Source organism: Chionomys nivalis, chromosome X (assembly GCF_950005125.1).
Source record: "Chionomys nivalis chromosome X, mChiNiv1.1, whole genome shotgun sequence".
Taxonomy (NCBI): domain Eukaryota; kingdom Metazoa; phylum Chordata; class Mammalia; order Rodentia; family Cricetidae; genus Chionomys; species Chionomys nivalis.
The window spans coordinates 71,092,631-71,119,160 of NC_080112.1; the positions used below are offsets into that span (position 1 = coordinate 71,092,631).

The 26,530-nt window shown below is 38.4% G+C and overlaps 1 protein-coding gene across 3 annotated transcripts in view; it reads right to left on the minus strand.

Moving 5' to 3' along the window:
• Positions 1–26,530, minus strand: part of Hdac8 (histone deacetylase 8) — a 220,145-nt gene that overhangs the window by 90,314 nt on the left and 103,301 nt on the right. The window contains exons 10-11 of one of the 3 annotated variants that reach the window (XM_057759661.1): positions 19,872–19,910; positions 17,266–17,641 (exon numbers count right to left, since the gene is read on the minus strand). The exons of the other annotated variants lie outside the window; for them this stretch is intronic. Coding sequence (XP_057615644.1) covers positions 19,899–19,910 — 12 coding nt within the window. The 3' untranslated portion in view covers positions 17,266–17,641; positions 19,872–19,898. Of the gene's footprint in view, positions 1–17,265; positions 17,642–19,871; positions 19,911–26,530 lie in introns of those variants that run through there. 3 annotated transcript variants of the gene reach the window in all.

Here is a 26,530-nt window from a genome sequence, read left to right on the forward strand (position 1 = left end):
AGACTTTCTTAAACTGTCTTTTTCTTGACTAAAATCTCCCATAAAGTTTAGCTACACTGAGCATGATAGGAAAAATCTCAATTAAATTGCTAGATAAATATGTAAAGTTTTTTATTACCTAAAACAACAAAGGAAATTGGATGTAGACTGCCCTACTCAACTGACTTCAAAATCCATTCAGTCACTCAGTGACTATAGAATGCTGAACACTGTGACAGGTCCCGGGGCTATACTGGTAGACATGTAGATGTGGTACCCACATTGAGGAAGTTGAAATCCAGTAAGAAAAGCATACTAAATAACAAGGGGAAAAGAATCTGAAGAAATTTTGGGTGCCAGCAAGATGCCTATGCAGGTAAAAGTGCTTGCTGTCATGCCTGACTATCTAAATTCAATCCCAGAGACATACATGGTAGAAGGGCAGATCCAGTCCACAATCTGAAACCGCCCCTTTCAACACACGTGCACATGCACATTCGTGCACACACCCACCCACACGTAAATAAGATAAAATTAATAAAAATGTGTAATTTAAAAAAATTCTGGACTGCAGTAAATGTAATGAAGGCATAATGAGTACACACTAACAGAGATTTCTATTGGGAGACTAGGGTAAGGACTCTGAAAATGTGACATTTAAGGCTAGAACTTAAAGGCTGAGAACAATTAAACATGCACACACACACACACAAAACAACAAACAACAACAAAACTGCCACCACCACCACCAAAAAAAAACTATAAGGCACATAATTTAAGCAGATTAGCCAATTGTGATGGTTTATCTTAATTGTCAAATTGACCAGATTTAAAATCACCATGGATATACCTCTAGCACATAAACCTAAAAAGATTCAATTGACGAGTAAAGATCCATCCTGAATGTGGCAGCGCCATCTCAAGTGCTGGAGTCTCAGACCGAGTGAAAGGAAAAGAGTTCAGCACCAGCATTCATCTCTCTCTGCTGCCTGACTGTGGAGGCAGTATGAGCATCTACCTCTTGCTTCTGCTGCCATGCCTTCACCAAGATGGGCTGTATCCCTTCTTAAACATATATGCCCTTCCTTCCTTCCTTCCTTCCTTCCTTCCTTCCTTCCTTCCTTCCTTCCTTCCTTCCTTCCTTCCTCCCTCCCTCCCTCCCTCCCTCCCTCCCCCCTTCTCCCCTCCCCCGTCCCCTCCCCTCCTCCTCCTTCCTTCCTTCCTCCCTCCCTCCCCCCTCCCCTCCCTCCCTCCCCCCTCCCCTCCCTCCCTCCCTCCCTCCCTCCCTCCCTCCCTCCCTCCCTCCCTCCCTCCCTTCCTTCCTTCCTTCCCTTGGCTTTTTTTCAGGCATTTCATCACAGGAATGAGAATTAGGAGCTAGTACCGCAGTCATGGCCACAGAATCTGACGCTGAAAAGAGTTTGGTTATTCTGGATATTCAAGAAAGACCATAGTGGCTGGGGCAGGCAGGTGAGGGACTAGAGATATAAGGTGGGATAGACAACAAACCAGATGCTGTGGGGACTGTAGGCCATGGCAAAGAGTTGAATCTCATTCGTAATAGACTGGGAAGCCACTGAAGGCTTTTAACGGGATTCATAGTTGACCTTTTTGAGGTTATAATTATGTCATTTCTTCCTTCCCTTTCGTCCCTCCAAACTCTCCCATGCTCTCTTTCCAATTCTCCTTGATTTAATATACATGTTAAAACTGCTTGTTGTATGGAGTTGGATGGGGCTACCAAGGCAAACAAATAGAAGTGTGGAGACCAGGTGGGAGGGTGGTGCCAATTGACAAATAATGTTGATGGCAGTGAGCATGGGGAAAATGGTATAATTTAGTTCCAGAATTGACATATGTGTTGATGACTTTTGCAGATGTTGACGGAAGAGTTTTTAACTTAAGCAGTTCAAAGGACAGTGAGTGATGTATTGAAGTGGGCAAGAAAGACTGGGTTACTAAACAGGAGAGAGGTATTCCTTCCTTGGTCCAGTGAACCTCAATTATGACTGCATAACTAGTTACCCAATGACTACCTAACTCGTTACCCAATGAAATGGGAAGTCATTCAGTTCAACAAATTGATGGAGCACCTACTGTATACAGGAACTGTGGTACCTATTGAGGCTATAAAGGATTAAAAGACCCATCATTTGCTCAAAGAGCCTGCAGCTCAGCAGGAAAGACAAACATATAAGCCGACAGCTTCAATTGACTGTGTTAAATGCTCAGAAGCATGCACAAAGACTATAAAGTCATAGAAGAGAGCCAATTAGTCTGACTTGGGCTGGAGAGTGGGTTAGAGGTCAGGAAAGATGTTGTAAACATGATGTCTGAGCTGAAGACTGAAATGAGTATTAGCCAGGAAAATGTGCGAAAACAAAGGAAATGAAGGGAACGGAGCTCAAAAGGCTCAGAGCACTGAGACATGCTGATGCACTTAGGAAACTCCAAACAGCACACTATCCCTCGAGCACAGATTGGAAGACAGAAAAGAATAGGAAATAAGACTAGATACGTAAAATTGGCAGCAGCTGGCAATTACCGAGCACGTAAATGTCAGGCACCATGCTAGGAGTCTTAGATGGATGTCTTAATCCTCACAGTTGTAGCACAGCGAGGGGATGGAGACAGGGGTACTGGATACCTTGCCCAGAGCTTCACAGTATCAAAGTGGAGATTCAATTCAAGCAGTTTAGCTCTTAACCACAGTAAATCTGAAATATCATGTTAAAGAACTGTGACTGTACCTGTTAGCAAGGCTGAGTCATGGAAGGGCAGTGACGTGGTCAGATCTGTGTTTCAGTGAGATGACTCAGGATGATTTAGAGAGGCCCCGCTGGCTGGAGACAGTTGCAATATATCAGGGAAGTAGGGGAAAGAGCTTGAAGTAGGGATGGAGATGAGGAAAAGATTTAAGAAATGCTTAGGAGGTTGGATTCGCACAACTTGGTGATTAATTGAATTCTGGGGGCAAAGGAGAGGGAGAAATCTAGACTGTCACCATGGTTTCTGGTTTGGGTAACCGGATGATGTGACTATATAATGAATGTAAGGAAGAGCACTTAAAAGCAAAGCATTTTTTCATGCCAAGAACTAGTGCCAGTAAGACGCCCGAAGGAATTCATTCAAGATAGGTCATGAGTGGGTGTAGAGCCGGACAGTGAGAGCGTGCGGGAGGTAATTACAATCACGAGGGTGGACATGATTATCCGGGGGTGCTGTGGGAAAGGGTGGCCATAGGCCAATGAGAGAATTGTGGAGAACTTCATTAAGGAACCATTAAAAACAAACTCACAAGGGAAATTTTGAAAAATAGAATCACAAAGATAAAGATTATATCACAGGGATGAAATCATAACTGGACCCAATCTGTATAAATTTCTGTGTTGTGGGCTCTGCCACTTCCCTGCTAAATGACAACTGGCAAGTTAATTCCTATACATCTCTAAACGTCAATTGCTTGAGATTTAAATAGAAATCTAATGCATATAAATCACTTCAGATAGTACCTGATAAATAATATTAGGTAAGCAATGAGAATGGGAGAGGAAGTTGAGCAGAGCCAAGCAAGAGAGTCAAACGAAGCCTGGAGAATGAGGATCCACAGTGGATGTAGTTTTTTTTAAATGGAGGCAAAAGAGTCAGAAGGATGTGCTGTGAGGAGGCCCCAGAGCGCTGGGAGGAACGGAGCTTGAACTCAGAGCAAGAGGTAACAGAGACAGCATGGGGAAAGGGCCTTTTGAAATTAGGCAGGTCTGAATTTGAGTTCTGATAGCAACTAGTTATGAGATTCAAGGCAAGTTCCTTGAAGGCTGCAGGCTTCTGTTTCCTCGTCTTGGAAATATAAACAGGGGCTGAAATACCAACATGCATTCTTGTTTACTAAGACTTAGTCTGTTCTTCCAAGCAGGTTTCTGTTAATTTTAAACAAAGATTCTATTGATGTGTTTTAGGGAATTACTTGCTGTGAAATCATATCAGAACCATATGTATTTAAGTGCTTATCCGGGAAGAGGAGCCATGAGATTCTCAAAGGGGCTCAGGACCACCCAAAAGGCCAAAAACACTGACATGGAAAGACCTTTGTGTTTTTAGTCTGTACCTAAAAAAAAAAAATTATGTTTTATGGAATGTGTGTTCTATAACATTCTGGTAAGAAAGGTGTCCTGTAGAGCTTCCTGAAGTAGCAGGCAAGTGTAGTGAAGGCTAGTAAAAGCTTCTTCATAGTTGTCTGGGTAACACATTTCACTTGGCTGTGAAGAGCCTGTGAGTGGGAATTTATATAAGCTCCAGTGAAGCATTGGGCACACACTAGACACAAAATGAACATTATGTTTCTTCTAGGATTACTGTGAGGCTAGACTAGAACTGGAAAGTAATGTACACTGTATGGCCACTAGCACATGTTCAGCAAATGTTTGTATTTTTTTTTTTTTTGTGCCCAAATCCTGGGTCCCATCACTGAAAGAAGAGAAAAGAAGATAAGCCCGAAATGTGACAGCGTTGGGTTTCAGCTGTGGCACTGCTAATTTACTGGCTGATCCTTGGCAAGTTACTTTTCCTGTTGGTAAAAAATGGATAATGCCACTGGCCAGGGTGGCCAGGACGCATGCATAAAAAGACAGGCATGAATATATGTGAAAGACCTAATATATATATGTTATATATATTTGATGTTTAATGAATGTTAAAGGGGCCAGCAAGGTGGCTTTGTCAGCAAAAGCCCTTTTGCAGTGCAAGCCTGATGATGCTAGTTTGGTTCCCGGAACTTAAATGAAGGTGGAAGGAAAGAATCAGCCCCACAAAGTCGTCCTTTCTCTACGTGTACACCATGGCATACACCCTCCCATCAAACACATAAATTTAAAAATTAATTTTAGGCTCTTTTTCTCATTAAAAATTCATAAATCCTACCTATATAAACTCTTTCAGTAATAGGATAGCTCCCTGAATACTTGATAAAGCAGAAAATTCAAATATTCACATTTTAGCATCTGTCTTTCCTTAAAGCTATCTTTATTTATATATAGTGATATATTTCCTTTTTTTTCGAGACAGGGTTTCTCTGTAGCTTTGGAGTCTATCCTGGCACTCGCTCTGTAGACCAGGCTGACTTCAAACTCATGGAGATCCGCCTGTCTTTGCATACCGAGTGCTGGGATTAAAGGCATGTGCCACCACTGCCTGGCTAAGGTGATAATACTTCACCTTAAATATGTATTTAACGTTTTAGTCCATGAGCTGCCAGTTTAAAACTTAGTAACTAAGGGAATTTGCCTAAATTTATAATCCATCCAGTATAGCGCCATGTTCAGTTTCTCAATTAGGCATCCACTGGGTACCAGAGAATCAGCACTGAGGCACAAGAAGAAATAGGTCCTTGGTTGAGAGGAGTTTTATTAATGTATCTTTTTCTTTGTTTTCAGACAGGGCCTCACTATGTAGTGTAAGGCCTGGAACTATCTTTATAAGCTCAGGTTGGCCATGAAGTCACAATCCATCTGCCTCACTCAGCTTCCTAAATGCTGAGAGTATAAGCAAGTGCCACCAGTTTTATTAGCAATATTAATATCTAAAATTTATTTAGGTGCATAAATGTACAGATGTTTGTGTGTGCAGGTCAGAAATCAATCTGGGGTGTCACTCCTCAGGAGCCGTCAATGTGTTCTTTGAAACAGAATCTCTCACTGGGCCCTGAGACTGACTTAGTAGGTGGCAGGCCAGCAATTCGCAGGGATTTGTCTGTCTCCACCATTTGTCTGTCTCCACGACTTTTTGCATGGGCTTGAACTCAGGACCTCATGTTTACATGGCAAATATATTTCCTGACTAACCTGTCTTCCCAGGCCTACAATTTGTTGAATGTTTACTTCAGCTACTTTTCCAAAGCACGTTACTTTATATGTTTAATTTGCATATCAACCTCCATTTTATGGATGAAGAAATTTAAGCAAATGTTTTTCAATAATTTGTCAATTGTTTAGTACACATTGGCACTATGATTCCTTCCTGGAGTTGACCAACAAAAGCACACCTATCGGATAAATAAACATAGTTTTCGGTGGGTCGTGTGGTTATAAACAGTTAACTTTTTAAAATGTCCTATACGTGTGTGGATACTTCAAAAGGTATCAAAAAGTATATAGTGAACAATAAGACTGGACTACTGGTTTCTGTTAGTGATGAAATTAGCTTCCAGAAGACTAATCCTTATGATAAAATTTTTTGAAAGTTAAGAAACCATTCAAAACCAGGAAGAAATAGAAATAATTCTACTATTGACTCACACTGAAGAATCATATTTTAGGCATTTTGTGTGTTTGGTGACTGCACTCAAGAACAAAATTGCCATCCATCACAGTAGACTTCAGTGTTGACATAGTTGTATAAAATGAGATTCAAAACCTAAAACTCTCAAGAAAACCTCATTAGTTATAAAGATAATCAGAAAATTTTCAATTTCAATGAGCATGTCAATACCAAGATATGAACATGGCAGAATTATTTAATAAGAACTTAAGGTAGCCATCACAAAAATGTTTTAGTTAGCATCTATAAACACACTAGAAACAAAAAGAAAAAAAACAATTAGTGATTAAAGAAAATAATAAACAAATGGAAATTTTAGAATTAAAAATGCAATAACCCAAGTAAACACACAAGATGAGCCAAACAGAGGAACTGAGATGACAGAAAAATAATTAGTGAACTTGAAAGCAAGGTAGTGTGCAGTCTGAACAACAGAGAAAATAAACTGGTGAAAATGTCTCAGGTTAGTGGAAAAAAAATCAGAGTTCCAGAGGAGAAAGAAGGAAGGTAGCACCATAAAAACATGAAGAAGGTCTTGAAAGAAGTTAGAGGGAAATCATGTACTGCTCATATGGGAATAATACGTGAATGACAGGGGAGTTCTCATCCAAAGCTATGGATACAGGAGGCACATTTACTAAAATAAAAGGATTGCCAACATACAGTTCTATACCCAGAGAAAATATCCTTCAAGAGCAAAAGGCAAATCAAGACACTCTCAGATAAAGAAAAATAAAGAGAATTTGTTGGAAATGCTCTTTAAATAGAAAGAAAAATGCAAAAGAAGAAATAGTTGAGCATATGGAAGGAAGAAAGGAAAACAGAAAGAATGAAATTTATGCTTAATGGTTGAAATAAAAATTATACTACTATCTGATACTGCTCTCAATAGATTTAGGGAAACTACTTTATAAAGGGAAGTGGGTAAAAGGACATGGAGGGAGAGAAGTTTTCTTCATTCAAAGTGGGTAAATGGTAATATGGGGAGACCATGTTGCTATGTGTATATAATCTAGTAACCAAACCAAATGCTACAAAATCTATACAAATTAACAAATAAATAGGTAAATGACATCCTTTAAAAACAGCATACATGAGGTTGGGTGGATAGAGTCTATAGAGTTCCAGGACAGCCAGAACTACACAGAGAAACCCTGACTTGCAAGCAAAAACAACATGAAGACAGGAGGAAGAGATAGAGCACACTAAAATGGCAGCGTTAAGACCTGACATGTCAACAACTACAATTAAAAACAATTCCCAACTGTACTGCTTTCTCATTTGTATTTATGTCTTGAAACAGTAGCTTTTTAAATAAAAATAAACCTATAAAAATGGCCCAGAAAGCAGCAGGCATGCCAGGTGGTGGCACAAGTCTTTAACCCCAGCAGAGGCAGGTGATGGATTTTGAGGCCAGCCTGGTCTACAGGGTGAATTCCAGGACAGCCAGGGTTACACAGAGAAACCCTGTCTCAAAATAAAGTATGTGTTGGGGGGGAGGGTAGGAGAACAGCAGGCAATGAATGGTAACTAATGAGTCAGTGAGTTCTGTACCCATAAAACAAATCTGAACGACATAAACCTGGCTCAGTGGATAACATGCTTATCATGCAAGCCTGGTGACCCAAATTCAATCCCTGGAACCCACATAAAGGTGAAAGGAGAGAACCAACTCCACAAAGTTGTCCTTTGACCTTCACATGCACGCGTGTGCGCGCGCACACACACACACACACACACACTAATAAAAATAAAATAAAAACCCCGCATTCTTGTAACTCTAAAAAATGATCCAAATGTTTAAACTAAAGACTAGAGATTGGCAGAATACACTAAAAATAAAATTATATTCAGAAATTAAAAAAAACTTAGTTCAACTATAATGACAACTCAGTGGTATTCTAAGGCACTGGGTTCCATTCCTGGCCAAAAACCCCCTTGAAATATAATGACGTAGGAAGATGGAGGAAAAACAGCACATTCACTCCTATGTAATTTTATTATGTGTCCAGACTGGTGCAACATCACACAGTTCGAATACTGCATCTGTCGGCCCCCACAGAAATCCCCTTACATAGAAGTCACATTTTCTGCCCCACTCCATCTCTCATCCATGGAAATTATTAGAATGATTTTCATTTCTATGTTTTTTTTTTTTTACCATTTAGACATGATACAAATAGAATCATGCAGTATATGGCACTTCAAACTTTAATTTATTATCTTTAATTAATATATAAACTAGTGGGTTTCAGTGTGACATTTTTACACACATAAACACACATATATCATTATTCTTTGTTCTTTTTGTTTTGATATTGGTTTTTCGAGACAGGCTTTCTCTGTGCAATAGTCCTGGCTTTCCTGAACTCGCTCTGTAGACCAGGCTGGCCTTGAACTCACAGAGATCCACCTGCCCCTGCCTCCCAAGTGCTGAGATTAAAGGCGTGCGCAGCCACTGCTCAGCTATCCTTTGTTCTTATTTGTTCTCCCTGGCATGTCCTCTTCCACTGGTTTCTTCCTCTCTCAAGTAGTCCCTCCTTTGGTTTGCATGTCAGATATATTCCATTAACTTTTCTTTGCCTCACTCCCCTTTAGATCTCTCTCCTTTACAGATCTCTGCTCCCATGTCCTACACATATGTATGTATATATATATATGCATACATATGTACATGCATGTTAAAATTTAAATTTAGATCATGCATGAGAGAAAACGTTATTTACTTGGGTATGGTTTGTTTCATTTCATATAAAGATCACCAGTTCCATCCTCTTTCTGGCAAGTATTATAATTTCATTCTCTTTTACAGCAGAACACAATTCTTTGTATATATAGGTCACATTTTCTTTACCATTCATGTATCAATGAGTATCTTGGCTCTTGTGAACAGACCACCTACAACCATGGGTGTGCAAGTATAGCTATGGTGCGATGATTCAGGGTCCTTTGGCTGTACACGAAGGAGTGGCAGTTGTATTTTCTGCATTGATCGCACCAGTTTATATTCCCATCACCCATATTCTCACCAGTACTGGTGCTTATTTGTTTTCTTTTTAAATTAATTAATTTATTTTTTAAAAAGAAAACAAACTATCTTTTTTCATTTTATATACCAATCCCAGTTCCCACTCCTTCCTCTCCTCCCATCCCCTCCACCTACTCCCTATCCCACCCCCATCCACTCCTCAGAGAGGGTCAGGCACATTGCTTTAGAGAAGGTCCAAGGCCCTCCCTACTATATCTAGGCTGAGCAAGGTATCCATCCAAAGAGAATGGGTTCCCAAAAAGCCAGTACAAGCAGTAGGAATAAATCCTGGTGCCACTGCCAGTGACCCCCGCAGTCTGCCCCAGCCATGCAACTGTCAATCACATTCAGAGGGACTAGTTCAGACCTATGCTGCTTCCTTCCCTTTCCAGCTGGAGTTGCTGCACTTCCATTAGCTCAGGTAAACTGTTATTTTATTAATGAGAGCCATTCTGAGTGGAGTGAGATAGGATTGCAGAAACAGTTTAAATTTGCATTTTCTTGCTGCCTAAAGATATCAAACAATTTCAAAATATTATATATAGTGGACTTTTTCATTTCTTTTGGTGTGTATGTATAGATTTGTGTGTGTGTAGGTCAGAGGTCAACTTTGGGTTTCATTCCTTTGTAGCTGTATCTTTGAGACAGTCTCATAGGGACTAGGGATGCACTGATGTGGCTAGGATGGCTGGCCAGTGAGAGAGGCCCAGGTATCTGCATTGCTGGAACTACACATGTGTTATAATACTTGGCTTTTTATGTGGACGTGGCGATAAAACTCAGGTCCTCATGTGTGTATGGCAAGTACTTTATCAACTGAGCCACATCCTAGTTCTGTGCTTCTTTTGAGACAGCTCATTTATTGGTTGGATTATTTCCTTTTTTTACTATGATTAAATTTTAGCACTCTCCCTAGATTGTAGATATTAAGCCCTGTCTGGTATGTAGTTGGGAAAGATCTTTCTCTCATCCCATAGGCTGTCTCTTCACTCTGGCAATTATTACATTGTTGTGGAGAGGATTCAAAATTTCATATAATCCCATTTTTCAGTTCTTGGGGCTACTACTTGTGCTACCGAAATCCTTTTGAGAAAGTTCTCACCTATGCCTATATTTTGAAATGTTTCACTTAATGTTTTCCTCTGGTAGTTTAAGAGTCTGAGGTTTATCATTAAGGTCTTTGATCCATTTCTAATTGATTTTTTGTACAGGATGAACAACATTGATCTAATTTCCTACTTTTAAATGTGGATATCCAGCATACAAAATACCACTAATTAAATAGGCTGTTGTCTTTTTTACAATGTGTTTTTTGACAGCTTGCCAAAGATTAGGTGGCTATAGTTGTGTGAATTTATTCCTAGGTACTTAATTTTATTCTGTTAGTCTATATTTTTGCTTTTGTGCTAATTCCATGCTCTACTTGTTACTATGATGCTGTAGTACAATTTTAGGTCAGGGTGGCTAGTTTTGATCAGTGTAACTCCCTTTAGTCCTGTCTGAATTATTCCATACATGAATAGTTCATTGGTTTTTATTGCTGAATAGTATTCCATAGCATAGATGGATCATAATCTATTTAACCACTTATACATTACAAGACATTTGGATTGCTTCCAATTTGTGCTATTTATTTATACTTTATGTGGATGTACGTTTTCATTTCTCTGGGAACAATGCCCAGGAATGTAATTGCTAGATTAAATGGGGAAAGATAGTTGCTTTAAAAAGAAGGGACAGATATTAAGATATCCCTTGATTACTGTTTACATATCATATTTTTAAAATGTTAATTTAAAAATCTTAATTGACAGATAATAGTACTATATATTTATAGGCATAGTGGTGTTATAATCTGATACATGTATACAATGTGTAATGATAAAATAAGGGTAATTAGCATTTTCATCTCCTCCAACAGTCATTTCTTTGTAGTGAGAGCATCCCAATTCCTCTTTTCTAGTTCTTTAGAAATATATAATAAATTGTTGTGAACTGAAGTCACCCTACTGTGCTGTTGTTGGCTGAACAAAGGAAGATGAAAAGCATTGCTTTTTCAAACCAATGCTGCAACATCTATTTTTATAGAAGCCGAAAATGATGAAGCTGAAGCATCAGTGAGGGGTCTGACTCATGGAAGGAAGGGATTTACTTCAAAGGACCTGGGTGAAATTATAAATAAGAAATGGAAATATGATGAAAGTTATTTTGTTACTAATTTACGATATAGTTTCACATGAAACACATTTTCTAAATATCTATAATTCATCATTTAAGTTATAGAATTTTCAGACGATTCATCAAGTAAAATGAACATATATGTGAATGTGTGTGTGCGTGTGTACATACATATTTAAAACAGAGTCTAAGTCATTGGATAGCCTAGAACTGGCTGTGTAGTCCAGGTTGAACCTGAAGTTGAAGCAATCTTCCTGCCTCAGCCTCTTGTTTGCTTGGATTCTAGGTGTGAGCTACCATGCCTGGCTAAGAGCTGAGTATTTTAAGTGTGGATATCATAAGCTCATTTAAAGCTATACATTGCTAGCATGGTAGCTCATGAGACAAAGACAGGAGGGACTGTTGCAGATTTGAGGCTATCCTGATCTACATACAAGTTCCAGACCAGTCAGGTCTACGTAGTACAACCCGAACTTAACAGAAAAAAAAAAACAATAACTAATTAAATAAATAAACACTGAACATTGTTATCACTTTTTGAAGCAGAACTAAAGAAAAGCCACTGAAGCATCTTATGAATAAGTCATTTATTGATCAGAGAACTTCAGGCCTCAAACTCAGAGGTCAATAAATCCTTGAACAGTTGACACTGCTCACTGCCTACTAGATGAAAAGTTGGTGAAAAATACTCGAGGCCCTGTCTTTTCTCAATGGCTCAGTAGCTTGTTGACTGAAACATATAACTGCCAACATGGAAACTTAGACAGCAACCCATGTTCTAAACTGTATTCTGACCACCAGACCCGGTCAATGTGCCTTCATCTGATGTTGTGCCTCTGTCACATGGTATCAGTACTAAGCCATCTTAGCAGAAGGCTTTCTTTTATGTGGATGATTGGAAACAAACAGAAGTGGTGCTACAGTATTCAAAGAGCTCAATAGCTTGTTTGAAGCTCATGGTTTATGTTGGAACAATGTTGTTTATACTTACATGGCAGTTCAAAAGCAATGGTGAGGAAAACTGTTGGCACCACGTACAGCTGAAGGCAGTAGCACCAGGCACACCACCGGGGACTGTATTCTTTACTGTCATAAACTCACACTAAAACAATCCAACTTTACGTGAGAATGTCTTTGTTGAAGCACTAAAATTGTTAGTGTCTTAAGTCTTGCTGCTGGATGTGGTATTCTATGTGACAGAATAGGCGGCATGAGGAGGCGCTTTGACTGTACACTGTGGTACAATGGTTGCCATGAGGTAAAGTTCATCTGTGATCAAATCTTCATGGAATACTATTTTTGCCCAAAAGAACAACTGATGGATTATTATGATTCAATATTGTGATTAATGTTTTCTAAAAAATGAGGTGAGCCTCTAATTTTATGATAAACAACTGACATGTTTGTTGCCAATGATAACAAATTCCTGGTTTTTAGTGAAACTGATTTCTGAAAACTTGATTCTGCCACTGTGAGCATGACAGCATTCAAAACTTAAGCTTCCGAACCCAGTGAATTCAGGGATGATATCAATGTTTTTTTTTTATGCTGCATAAAACGTGAGAACATTTTGAATGTTTTTATAACTCAGTGAACTGATATTTTCCAAATACTGTATTATAAGAGGGGTCAAATATCCATTCAAAGTATAGATTTAACCAAACAGCATGTAAAAAGTCATTGAAATACTTTCAGATTCCATACTGCATTAACCTTAAAGACACTACCATCTGTAGAGCTTTGGTGCATTCAAGGAATCCACATAATTATCAGAAAAGATTATTACAACATTCCTTCCTTTTCCAGCTAAAGATCCCTCACTTTCACCCACAGAGCTGCATTTTTGTCAAATACTTTAACTAGAACAATGTCAGCGCAGACTGAAAGAGGAAGCGCACGTGGGGAATGGACTGCTGCCTACTAAGCCAGAGAGCAAAGAGATTGGTGGAAGTCTATGGCGATAGCCTTTCTTCTCATGGAACTGAAGTCTTAGAAAATAGTTCTTTTTCATCAAAACATGTTATTTATAGTAGGACAAATTAATTTATTATTCTTATTTTAAGTAAATTAGCAAACACTTTAAGATAAAAATATAACTGACTGTTTAAAGCAAAATGGATAACAATGCATCTAAGCGTTTGCAACATTAAAAAGAAGCACCTGACTACAATTATGGAAAGGAAAGGGAGAAATGGGAGAACCTTGCTTTATGTGAAATAAAGTAACAATATTTGAAAGCAAACTCTAAATTAAATTTCATGCTGGGACCAGTAAGATGACTCTAGAGTAGAGGCACTTGCCACCAAATCTGATGACTTCAATTCAACCCCTGGGATACACATGGTGGAAGGAAGAGAACAGACTTCCCTAACTTGTCTCCTGACTTCCACATGTGCATGCACCCTGACATATGCACCCCACATAAACACCCCCCACCTCCACACACACCTAAATAAAATTATGATATAAAAGCCAAGTCAACTATAGAAAGTCAAACCAAATTCTAGCTAGTAAGCAAGTAATGAGGGAAAAAAATCCTAAAAAAGTATTTAGCTTTATATCCATCTTTCTGCTTGTTTTCTGTTTATCTCGTCTGTTCTTTGTCCCTTTCTTTTGAATTAAGCTTAGCAGCACAAAGGTCCTAGGTTCCATGTCTAGCACCACACAGCAAAACAAAACAAACAAAAACTCCCAGATCATTTGATTCAAAAGAAAGGGACAGAGCCAAGTGTGTTGGTGCATGCCTTTAATGTTATGCTGGGATTAAAGGCATAAGGATCAAAGGAGGCAGAGGTAGGTGAGTTCGAGGCCAGCCTAGTCTACAGAGTGAGTTCCAGGACAGGCTCCAAAGCTACAGAGAAACCCTGTCTTGAAACACCAAAAAAAAAAAAAAAAAAAAAAAAAGAAGAAGAAGAAGAAAAAATCGTGAACTCTAAAATCATAGTTGGAAATTTCAGCTCTCTCAGCAATTGACAGAAGAAACAATAACAATTAGTAGTGTTAATAGAAGATGTAAGCCATACTCAGTCAATCTGACTTAGTTAATAAAGATGGAAATTTCATTCAATTACAGCAGACCAAATATTCTTTACAGATTTTATAGTAAACGTTTTCTAAGATAAATCATTTGCAGCCTATAAAATTTTCCCATACACATAAAAGGATTGAAATGATGCAGAGAGTTTGTTCTCTGGTAAAAACTAAATTAAATACAAATAAAAATAGGGGCTAGAGAGATGGCTGAGTGGCTATCAACGCTTGTTGCTCTTGTGGAGGACCTGGTTTCAGATCTTAGCATCCACATGGTGGCTCACAACCACTGAAGCACCAGACTGTAAGCGCAGGAGGATCTGGGTGTTTGCTGGGAGAATGTGACTCCTAGTAACATAAGAAGCTGTACCCATAAAGTGTCACCAACATGACTGTCCAAACATGAGCTGAACAACAATAGACGTGCTAAAATGGAGGTGGAAAGACCACAAGGCCTCAGCCCCACGCAAGGAACTACATACAGGCAACTACGGAAAGCTGAGAGCAGGAGAAATCGTCTTCCCTAGGGAAGTGCACACCAATTGCTTATCCAATCCCAAGTGGTCAGTCCTGAAAATATACATACAAGTGACACTGTACAGACTGAGCAGGTTATATTTAGGAATATATGTATATATACACATATACATGTAACAAGAATTAATGAAAAATACAGGCAACGTATTTGAAAGAAAACAAGGGTGGTATATAGAAGGATTTGAGGGGGGAAAAGGGTAGGGGGAAATGTAATTATATTACAATTCCAAAAATAACTATATAGAAAAGCTTTTAAATATTTGAGAGTTAACTAAAAACAAAGCCTCTATATTTTAAACTAAGTCATATGTTAAAGAGAAAATATTTTGCATCACAATTTGTGAGAAGCAGCTAAATTGGTGCTTACACAGAAATCTGTAGCTCAAAATGCTCATATTAGTCAAAAGCATTAAAAATCAATGAGCTAAATTTTGTTTTTGAGACAGATTCTCACTATCTAACCTGCTCTGAAGCTTGCTGTATAGACCAGGCTGACCTCAAGCTCAAAGAGATCCATTTGCCCTGCCTCCCAAGTGCTGGAATTAAAGGCATGTACCATCCCACCTGGCCCAATGAGCTACGTTTCTATCATAAGAAACTAGAAAAAGTACTAAGAACAATACAAAAAAGACAAGGGAGAAAATAACAGAATTAAGAAAATTGAAAAGAAAAATGAAGTCTATGAAATGAAAAGCTAGTTCTCTGAAAAAGCAACAAGCATTACAACCCTGACATTTTGACACACACCTGTAATTTCACCACTCAGGAGGGAGTGGTAGGAAGGTCAAGAATTCAGTCTTCGTCAGTTACATAGCAGGTTATATGTTATCCTAGGTTATGTCTCTCACAAACACAAAAGCAAGAGCTGGTGGATGATTCAGTTGGCAAACTGCTTGTCAGGCAAGCATGACGACCTAAGTTTGATTTCCAGCACCTATGTAAAAGTCAGTGTTGTAAAAGTTCAGTGTAAAAGTCACTGAAAAGCCAGTGTTGGGGAGGGTGAGACAATAGTATCTCTGGGGCTTGCTGGCCAGATGTCCTAGCCAATCAGTTAGTCCTAGCTTCACAGAGAGACCCTGTCTCAAAAAAAAAAAATATGGTGGAAAGTGAATGGGAAAGACAGCTAACATCAAACTCCCACTTTTACACATGTGTATCTACACTCACATGTGTGCACACACACACTGTACACATACACAAAAGAAAAAGGGAAAACTACACTTCAGGGTTCTTGATAGACCATGAGTTAAGATAATAAAAAATAGAAGTAACCAATACATCAAATGAGAGAAGAGGCATCTGTACAGCTCTGTAGAAGTTAAAAATAATAATGAGTAAATGAATAAATTTCTTGAAAGACAAATCGCCAATGTGGAATCAAGAAATCATCATCAATCTTATAAAACATTACAAATCAAAATTTTCTCATAAAGAAAAGTCTAGGTTCAAAGGTTTTCGAAACCAGTTAATTCTATTAAACAGTTTAGAAGGCCATAATATCCATCCTACAAAACTCTTTCAGAAAGCAAAAGATGAGGTGAAAGTTTTTTAAGTAATGTTTTTAAGACAACCATTATTCTGATATCAAAACCATATATATATATATATATATATATATATATATATATATATATATATATATATTGCAAGAAAACAATAGGCCAACATTCCTCATCAAGACACAATAATGAGGCCTGAGACAGCAAACTCCACAGGAGCTGGACTGAGTCAGCGACTGGGGCTGGCCTGGGAAGGTGAACTCCACAGGAACGGGTGGATTCAGACCAGGGACATTTGCAGAAGCAGGACTGGGCCAGCAACCTAGTCCTGTGTGGGCCTGAGGTGGTGAGCTCCATGGGGATGGGACTGAGCTGGTGACCCAGGCCAGAGCAGACCTGAGACTGTGAGTTCCAGGGGAGCGGATCCAGATCTGGGACATTTGCAGAGGCAGGACTGAGACAGCAACCTGCGCCAGAGCGGGTACAGAGGGGCAGCCAGGGCCAGAGACCTCTGTGGGTCCAGGCATGAGTCTGGGACTTCTGAGGGAGTAGGCCTGAGTTAGGACCTCTGCGGGTCTGGGCGTCGGTCTGGGATCTCCAAGGGAGTAGTCAGGAACCAGAAACTGCTGCAGGTCCAGGTATGAGTCTGGGACCTCTGAGGGTATAGGCCTGAGCCAGGACCTCTGCAGGTTCAGGCGCACTCAAATCTGGGACCTCCAGGGAGTAGATCAGAGCCAGAGATCTTTGTGGAACCAACCTCAAGACAGGGACCTCCACAGGAGCAGATCTAGACCAGGGACATTTACAGAAACAGGACTGAGCTGGAAACCTAGGCTGGAGCAGGCAAACCTCAGGAGCACGAAGCGACCTCCAGGACACGGAGTGACCAATGAGGTGACTGGAACTGTGTCACTGACTGCACCACGAGGAGCAACCATAAACCTAGGCCGGAGCAGGCAAACCCCAGGAGCGTGAAGCGACCTCCAGGACACGGAGTGACCAATGGGGTGACTGGAACTGTGGCATTGACTGCACCACGAGGAGCAACCATCTGAGCCTTGGATCCATCCACTGGCACCTGGAAGATTGATCACCAGAGTCACAGTCAGCCCCAACCACACCAATCATAGGAAAAGATGGGTAGACAAGGTCAGAACACATGCAACACCACAAAAAGCAACACGACACCAGGAAAAACTAATGGCCCTTCAAAAGCAACACTTGAACAACCAAATATAGATGAAGCAGAAGAAAATGACCTAAAATAACTTTAGGAGAATGTTTGAGTTCCTTAAAGAGGAAATGAAAAATTCCCTCAAAGAAATGGAGGAAAAAACAAACAAACAAAATGGAAGACATCAACGAATCCCTTAAAGCAAACAAACAAACAAACAAAAGTAATGAAACATATGAAAGAAACTATTTAAGACCTGAAAGCCGAAATAGACAAGAAAAAAAAACCGCAAGCTAGGGGAATTATAGAAACAGAAATCATGAGAAAATGGTCAGGAACCACAAACACAAGCATTAACAGCAGAATACAAGAAATGGAAGGGAGAATCTCAAGCGCTTAAAGATACACTAGAGAAAATAGACTCAGCAGTCAAAGAAAACATTGAATCTAACAAAAACTTAACACAAAATATCCAGGAAATATGGGACACCATGAAAAGACCAAACCTAAGAATAATAGGTATAGAAAAAGGAGAAGTTCAACTCAAAAAGACAGAAAATATATTTAACAAAATTATAGAAGAAAACTTTCCCAACCTAAAGAAAGATATGCCTATGAAGATACAAGAAGCTTACAGAACACCAAACAGACTGGATCAAAAAAAAAAAAAAAAGGCTCCTCGCCAGATAATAATCAAAATACTAAACATACAGAATAAAGAAAGAATATTAAGAACTGCAAAAAAAGGCCAAGTAACATATAAAGGCAGACCTATGAGAATTACACCCGACTTCTCAATGGAAACAATGAAAGCCAGAAGGTCCTGGTCAAGCGTTATGCAGACATTAAGAGACCATGGATGCCAGCCCAGACTACTATATCCAGCAAAGCTTTCAATTACCATAGAAGGACAAAAGAAGATATTCCATGACAAAACCAGATTTAACCAATACCTAGCTACAAACCCAGCCCTACACAAAGTACTAGAAGGAAAACTCCAACCAAAGAAAGTTGGCTACATCAACCAAAGCATAAACAATTTATCTCACAGCAGTAAATCCCAAAGAAGGGAAAAGCATACAAATTAACATCACCAACAACAAAAACTAAATTAACAGGAGATAGCAATCACTGGTCATTAATATCCCTTAATATAAATAGATTCAACTCACCTATAAAAAGACATAGGATAACAGATCGGATATGAAATCAGAATTCATCCTTCTGCTGCATACAAGAAAGACACCTCAATGTCAAAGACATACATTGCTTCAGAGTAAAGGGTTGGGAAAAAGTTTTCCAATCTAATGGTCCTAAGAAACAAGCTGGTGTAGCTATCCTAATATCTAACAAAATGGGCTTCAAACTAAAATCAATCAAAAGAGACAAATAAGGACATTTCATATTAGTCATAAGAAAAATCCATCAAGAGGAAATCTCAATACTGAACATTTATGCCCCCAATACAAGGGCATCCTCATATGTAAAAGAAACACCTCTAAAGCTTTAATCACACATTAAACTCCACACACTAATAGTGGGAAATTTTAACATTCCACTCTCAGCCCTGGACAGGTCTGTCCGACAAAAAATGAACAGAGAAACAAGGGAACTAACAGATGTTATGACTCAAATGGACTTAACAGACATCTATAGAATATTCCATCCAAATATAAAAGAATATACCTTCTTCTCAGAACCTCATGGAACCCTCTCAGAAATTGACCACATACTCGGTAACAAAACAAACCTCAACAGATACAAAAACCAAACCAAACCAAAACAAAACCCCCCAAAACTGGAATAACCCCATGTATCTTATCGGATCATCATGGCTTAAAACTAGAATTCAACAGCAACACTAATTCCAGAAAGCCCACAAACACATAAAAATTAAACAATGTTCACTTGAAGCATCAATGGGTCAAGGAAGAAATAAAGGGAGAAATTAAAGACTTCCTAAAATTCAATGAAAATGACCACACAACATACCCAAATTTATGGGACACAATGAAAGCAGTGTTAAGAGGAAAGTTCATAGCACTAAATGGCTACATAAGGAAGCTGAAAAAATCCCACACTAGTGAATTAACAGAACGTTTGAAAATTTTAGAACAAAAAGAAGCAAACTTACCCAAGAGAACTAGACGGCAGGAAATAGTCAAATTGAGAGCTGAAATCAACAAAATAGAAAGAAAGAAAACAAAACAAAGAATCAATAAGACAAAGAGTTGGTTCTTCAAGAAAATCAACAAAATAGACAAACCTTTATTCAAACTAACCAAAAGGCAGAGAGAGAATATCCAAATTAACAAAATCAGAAATGAAAAGGGGGACATAACAACAAACACGAAGGAAATCCAGTCATTAGTTCATATTTTAAAAACGTGTACTCCACAAAATTGGAAAACTTAAAGGAAATAAAAAAACTTTCTGGATAATTTTCAGTTACCAAAATTAAATCAAGACCAGATAAACAAATCAAACAGACCTATAACTGCCAAAGAAATAGAAACAGTCATTAAAAGTCTCCCAACCATTTTGGACCAGATAGTTTCAGCTCAGAATTCTACAAGATTTCCAAAGAAAAACTAATACCAATACTCCTCAAATTGTTCCACACAATAGAAACAGAAGGAACATTGCCAAACTCTTTCTATGAGGCTACAATTACCGATACCCAAACCACATAAAGAAATTACTAAGAAAGAGAATTACAGACCAATCTCACTCATGAACATTGATGCAAAAATACTAAATAAAACACTGACAAATTGATTCCAAGAACACATCAGAACCATCATCCACCATGATCAAGTCAGCTTCATCCCAGAGATGTGGGGATAGTTCACCATATGAAAATCTGTCAAAGTAATCTACCATATAAACAAACTGAAAAATAAAAACCACATGATCATCTCATAAGATGCTGCAAAAGCTTTTGACAAAATACAACATCCCTTCATGATTAAGGTCTTGGAGAGAGCAGGGATACAAGGAACATACCTAAACATAATAAAGGCAATATACTGCATGCCAACAGCCAACATCAAACTAAATGGAGAGAAACTCACAGAGATCCCACTGAAATCAGGAACAAGACAAGGTTGTCCTCTCTCTCCATATCTATTCAATATAGTTCTTGAGGTCCTAGCTAGAGCAATAAGACTACAGAAGGAGATCAAGGGGATACAAATTGGAAAAGAAGAAGTCAAACTCTCACTATTTGCTGATGATATGATAAATCCATAAGCGACCCCAAAAATTCTATCAAGAAACTTCACAACTCATAAACACTTCCAGTAATGTAGCAGGATACAAGATTAACTAAAAAAAGTAGCCCTCCTTTAGATGATAAATGGGCTGAGAAAGAAATCAAAGAAACAGCATCCTTCAAAATAGCCACAAATAGCATAAAGTATCTCAGAGTAACTCTAACCAAACTCTAACCAAACAAGTGGAAGACTTGTATGACAAGAACTTTAAATCTGTGAAGAAAGAAATTGAAGAAGACACCAGAAAGTGGAAAGATCTCCCTTGCTCCCATGGGTAGGTAGAATTAACATAAATGGCAATCTTACCAAAAGCAATCGACAGATTCATCGCAATGCCCATCAAAATTCTTAACAGACCTCGAAAGAACAGTATTCAGCTTCATATGGAAAAACCAAAAACCCAGGATAGCCAAAACAATTCTGTACAATAAAAGAACTTCTGGAGGCATCACAATCCCTGACTTCAAACTCTACTACAGAATTACAGTACTGGAAACAGCCTGGGATTGGCATAAAAATAGACAGGGGGACCAATGGAACTGAATCGAAGACCCGGATATTAATCCACACACCTTCGAACACCTGATTTTTGACAAAGAAGCAATAAATATCAAATGGAAAAAAGAAAGCATATTTAACAAATGGTGCTGGCATAACTGGATATCAACATGTAGGAAGAATGAAAATAGATCCATATCTATCACCATGCACAAAACTCAAGTGCAAGACCTCAACATAAAGCCAGCCACACTGAACTTTGTAGAAGAGAAAGTGGGAAGTACACTTGAATGCATTGGCACAGGAGACCACTTCCTAAATACAACCCTAGTAGTATAGACACTGAGAGAAACAATTAATAAATGGGACTTTCTGAAACTGAAAAGAGTCTGTAAAGCAAAGGACATGGTCAATGAGACAAAACAACAGCCTACAGAATGGGAAAAGATCTTCACCAACCCCACATCAGACAGAGGTCTGATCTCCAAAATATACAAAGAACTCAAGAAATTGGTCATCAAAAGAACAAATAACCCAATAAAAGAATAGAGTACAGACCTAAACAGAGAACTCTCAACAAAGGAATCTAAAATGGCTGAAAGACACTTAAGGAAATGTTCAACATTCTTAGTCATCAGAGAAATGCAAATCAAAACAGCTCTGAGATTCCATTTTCCATCTGTAAGAATGACCAAGATCAAAAACACTGATGACAACTTATGCTGGAGAGGATGTGGGGTAAAGGGAACACTTCTGTATTGCTGGTGGGAATGCAAGCTGGTATAACCCCTTTGGATGTCAGTGTGGAGATTTCTCAGAAAATTAGGAAACAACCTTCCTCAACACCCAGCAATACCACTTTTGGATATATACCCAAAGGATGTTCAATCATAATACAAGGACATATGACATTATTTATCATAGCCAGAGCAATGCCCCTCAACCAATGAATGGATTAAGAAAATGTGGTAGTTACACAATGGAGTACTACACAGCAGGGAAAAATAATGACACCTTGAAATTTGCAGGTAAATGGATGTAGCTAGAAAACATCATATTGAGTGAGGTAACCCAGACCCAGAAAGACAATTATCATATGTACTCACTCACAAGTGGTTTTAAAGCATAAAGCAAAGAAAACCAGGCTACAAATCACAATCCCAGAGAACCTAGACAACAATGAGGACCCTAAGAGACATATATGAATCTAATCTACATGGGAAGTAGAAAAAGACAAGATCTCCTGAGTAAATTGGAAATACAATAAAATCAATAAAAATAATAAAAAGAATTTATGCAACAATATCCTTATATAGGCTTCCAACAGTATGTGGCCTAGGCATGTCTTCCTGTTTCAAGATCTAGATTAAAGGCATGTATCTTCCCACCACAAAAAAAAAAAAAAAAAAAAAAAGACATGATAACCCTTGACCAAGTTTCAGCAAACTAAATAAACAACAAGATAACAAATGCATCATGACCATGTAGGTCTTATCCCAGGAATGCAGTTATTTTACAAGAGAAAAGTCAGTGCAAGTCACTAAAACAGAATAATGGATGCTAGATGATCATTTTAGTAGACGATGAAAAAACATTTAACAAAATTCTATGTTCATTTGTGAGAAAAACATCTTTAATTAGAAATGGAGAAGAACTTCCTTTTCCTAATAAAGTACATGCTTGGAAAAACAGCACTGTCGTTAACATCACACTTTACAGGAGAAAATTAAGTGCTTCCTCTCTTTGAATAGAAACAAGCAAAGAAGAGGATGTTCACTTAGTTTTCCCACTCAACACTGTACTGATGGTCTTAACCCACAGTTCCAAGCAGTGCAGTAAGACAAGAAAAAAGAAAGAAAATGTATAAAGATTGTATAATGGACTTAAAATTCTAAATTCATAGATGCCATGCTCATGTACAAGGGACATGCTATTTAATTACAAGAAAGAAACAAAGATTAAGGTTATATTGTTTAATATCAATATTCTACTTAAGATCTATATTCTGGCAACACTTAGAAATTTTTTAGGATATGCTATGCACAAAAAATCAGTACCATGAAATGACTTAAGAGTAAATTTAACAAAATTTGTTGAAGGCCTGTCTATTGTAGTTTAAACTAAAATTCAAAATTTAAGACTATATAAGTAAATGGGTTCAAAGACTAGATTAACTATGAAGACATTATTACTTCCAAATAAATACATATAAATTCAGTGGACTTTATCAAAAGACTTTTACATTGGTAACATCAATTTGTATATAAATCAATTTAATTTATTTTAATAGTTACATGTATTTCTTAATATGAACAAGGTAGTTTCCTAACCATTTTATGAAAAGCAGTCTGGTGAAACAGTGTATTATTTTGATGATTATGTGTATTAAGTTTGTGCTTAAAAAGTTACTTCAGATTTCAGAATTTTGGATTATAAATGTCCAACTTGTACATAAAACTGCTTTACTCAAAAATAGACCATGGGATCTAAATAGTAAAACTAGATTATGGACTATTTTTCCATGTAATAGCGCTACTTATCCATGTAGTGGCCTTTTTATGGGTTCATGTCATCTTTGGGCTTCCCATGGTAGAGTTTCAGGGCCCAATCATACCCGTATGTTCCATTTCTCTTAAGCTTTCCCAGTTCTGATGTTTTTTTACTCCTAGCTTGTCTGTCCAACCTCGTTTCCCATTTCCTAGACTGATGTCAGCTCCCTGATTGCTGGATTTATGTCATCACCCATTTTATATCTCATAGGGTTGTGTGCCAAGAGTCACCCAGAAAAGCTTGGAGAATCTGTGCTGGGCTTGCTTTCTCAGATCCCTTCCCTGCATGACAATACAGAATTTTCTTGGGATAGATGGCTTTCTCGTGGTTTGGATACATGGCACTTCTTGAAAAAGACAGGAAGTTGGTGCTAGGTGTTGACTTATACTCCCAGAGAGACTATATTATATTTCTATTCCTCTCATCTTGAAAACAAATCTTTTACGTGACTGCTGATAATTATCAAAATACCTTCTTGCTTATTTATTTTTAATTATTTAATGATGGAAAATCAGTTAGGTGGGTGCTTAATACTTTGCTAAACACACACACACACACACACACACACACACACACACACACACACACACAAAAAACCCAAAATAGACAACCAGACACAGGTGACCAGAAAAAGAGTATAGTTTGAGAATCTTCAATCTGAAATCCAAAATATTCCAAAATCTAAAATATTTTTAATGTTAATCTGATATCAGATGCGGTAATAACCATACCTTATATTGTTTTATGCAAAAACAATTAAATATTCAGTAAAGTTATCTTCAAACTCTATGTAGATGGTATATTTGAAACAAATGAATTCTTTACATTCCTTTTCCATACCCTGGGAAATCTCATTATTTATATACAGTTGTTAGTTATCAAAAAAAAAAAAAACAAGACAACCCGAATCTGTGATACTTCTGCTCACAAACATTGTGACTAAATGTGCTAGGGGTATACTTGAACCTTTTAACTTAGTTGTATGACTTTCAGGTTTATCCCCTTAGCAGCCTACCTCCTATTTTCTAAGAAATAAGCTTTCTCAATTAAAATATTAGATTTACTTATCATAACTTACATATATGTGTTTTGTTTTCATGTATGTACTGTATGTATACCACATGCATGTCTGGGTTCTGTAGAGGTCAGAAGAAGGTGCCATACTTCCTGGAACTGGAGTTCTAGGCAGTTGTGGGCTACAATATGGATGCTGGGAACCAAACCTCCGTCTTCTCTAAGAACAGCAAGTGCTTTTAAAACCACTGAACTGTACCATCTCTCTGGCACCAAATTATCTCTCTAAAAACCAAGTGCATCATATTTTCCAGAGAAAAAAAATGTAGGTTCACTTGTGCAGCATTTAAGACTCTTCATTTCTGGTCCCAAGTCCCAAGTGTTGCCATTCGCTTGCATATTGTTATACACAGTACACTTCTTACTGTTCTTTTCCATTTCTGTCCCCTTTGTGTACTGTACAGACCTCTGTCTTCATCACTTAGCAAACTCTCAATCAATTCTGAACATTCAGTTCAAAGTTTCAGCGTCTCACTGGTTGGTCCTCGAATTTGCTATGTAGGTAGCTCAAGTTACCCTTGAACTTGTGCTCCTCCTGACTCAGCCTGCTGAGTGCCCCAGAACTCCCAACTTAGTTCAATGGTCTGTTAAGGGTTCCCTTTTGCCCCATGCCTGTCCGGGATTTGAATACACTGCTTTGCAGCCTTGATTAGAGGGTAGTATTTTTGAGGACACTGGGTTTACCTTGTTTGTGTATATGAATCCTGATCTGAAAACGTCCTGGCAAGTAGTAGGTAGTAGGGGCCCCATGAATTGCTAAATGAATGATGAAGTAAAGGAATAGGTCAAAAGGGCTTGGCTGATTTAGGCTAAAGGGTTTTGAAAATCACGGGGATTGCAGCTAGACCCAGGAAGACAGCACAGAAGTGGGGAAAGGGCACTTAGAGGATGAGGATGATTATTGTCCTAGGAGATGGAAGAATAAAGTCCAAGAATGAGAGCAGAGATAGTGAGGAGGTCAGCTGCGCCGTAGCTGGCTATTGCAATAGCTTGACCTTGTGACTGTGCTGACTGTATTTCTCAAGTCCCTCTTTTGGCTCCAGGAGGGCAGGGTACTTTGTGCTCTCCATTGTATGCCCTTCACAGTTGACGCACATCTCCATAGTCACCGTTCCTACTACCTTCTGGTTACTTTGAAAAAATTCCGTGTAAGGATGTTTTGCTTGCACGTATGTCTCTGCACCATTGACATGTCCGGTGTCCGTGGATGACAGAAAAATGTGTCAGATTCCCCGGAACTGAAGTTATAGCTGGCTTGAAGCGACCACATGGGTGTCTGGGAACTGAACCTGGGTCTTCAGTGGCTGGGATCACTGAGCCATCTCTCCAGTCCCTACCTTTTATTTATTTACTTATTTGTTAAAACCGAGACAAGGTCTCCTAAATGGCTGAGCCT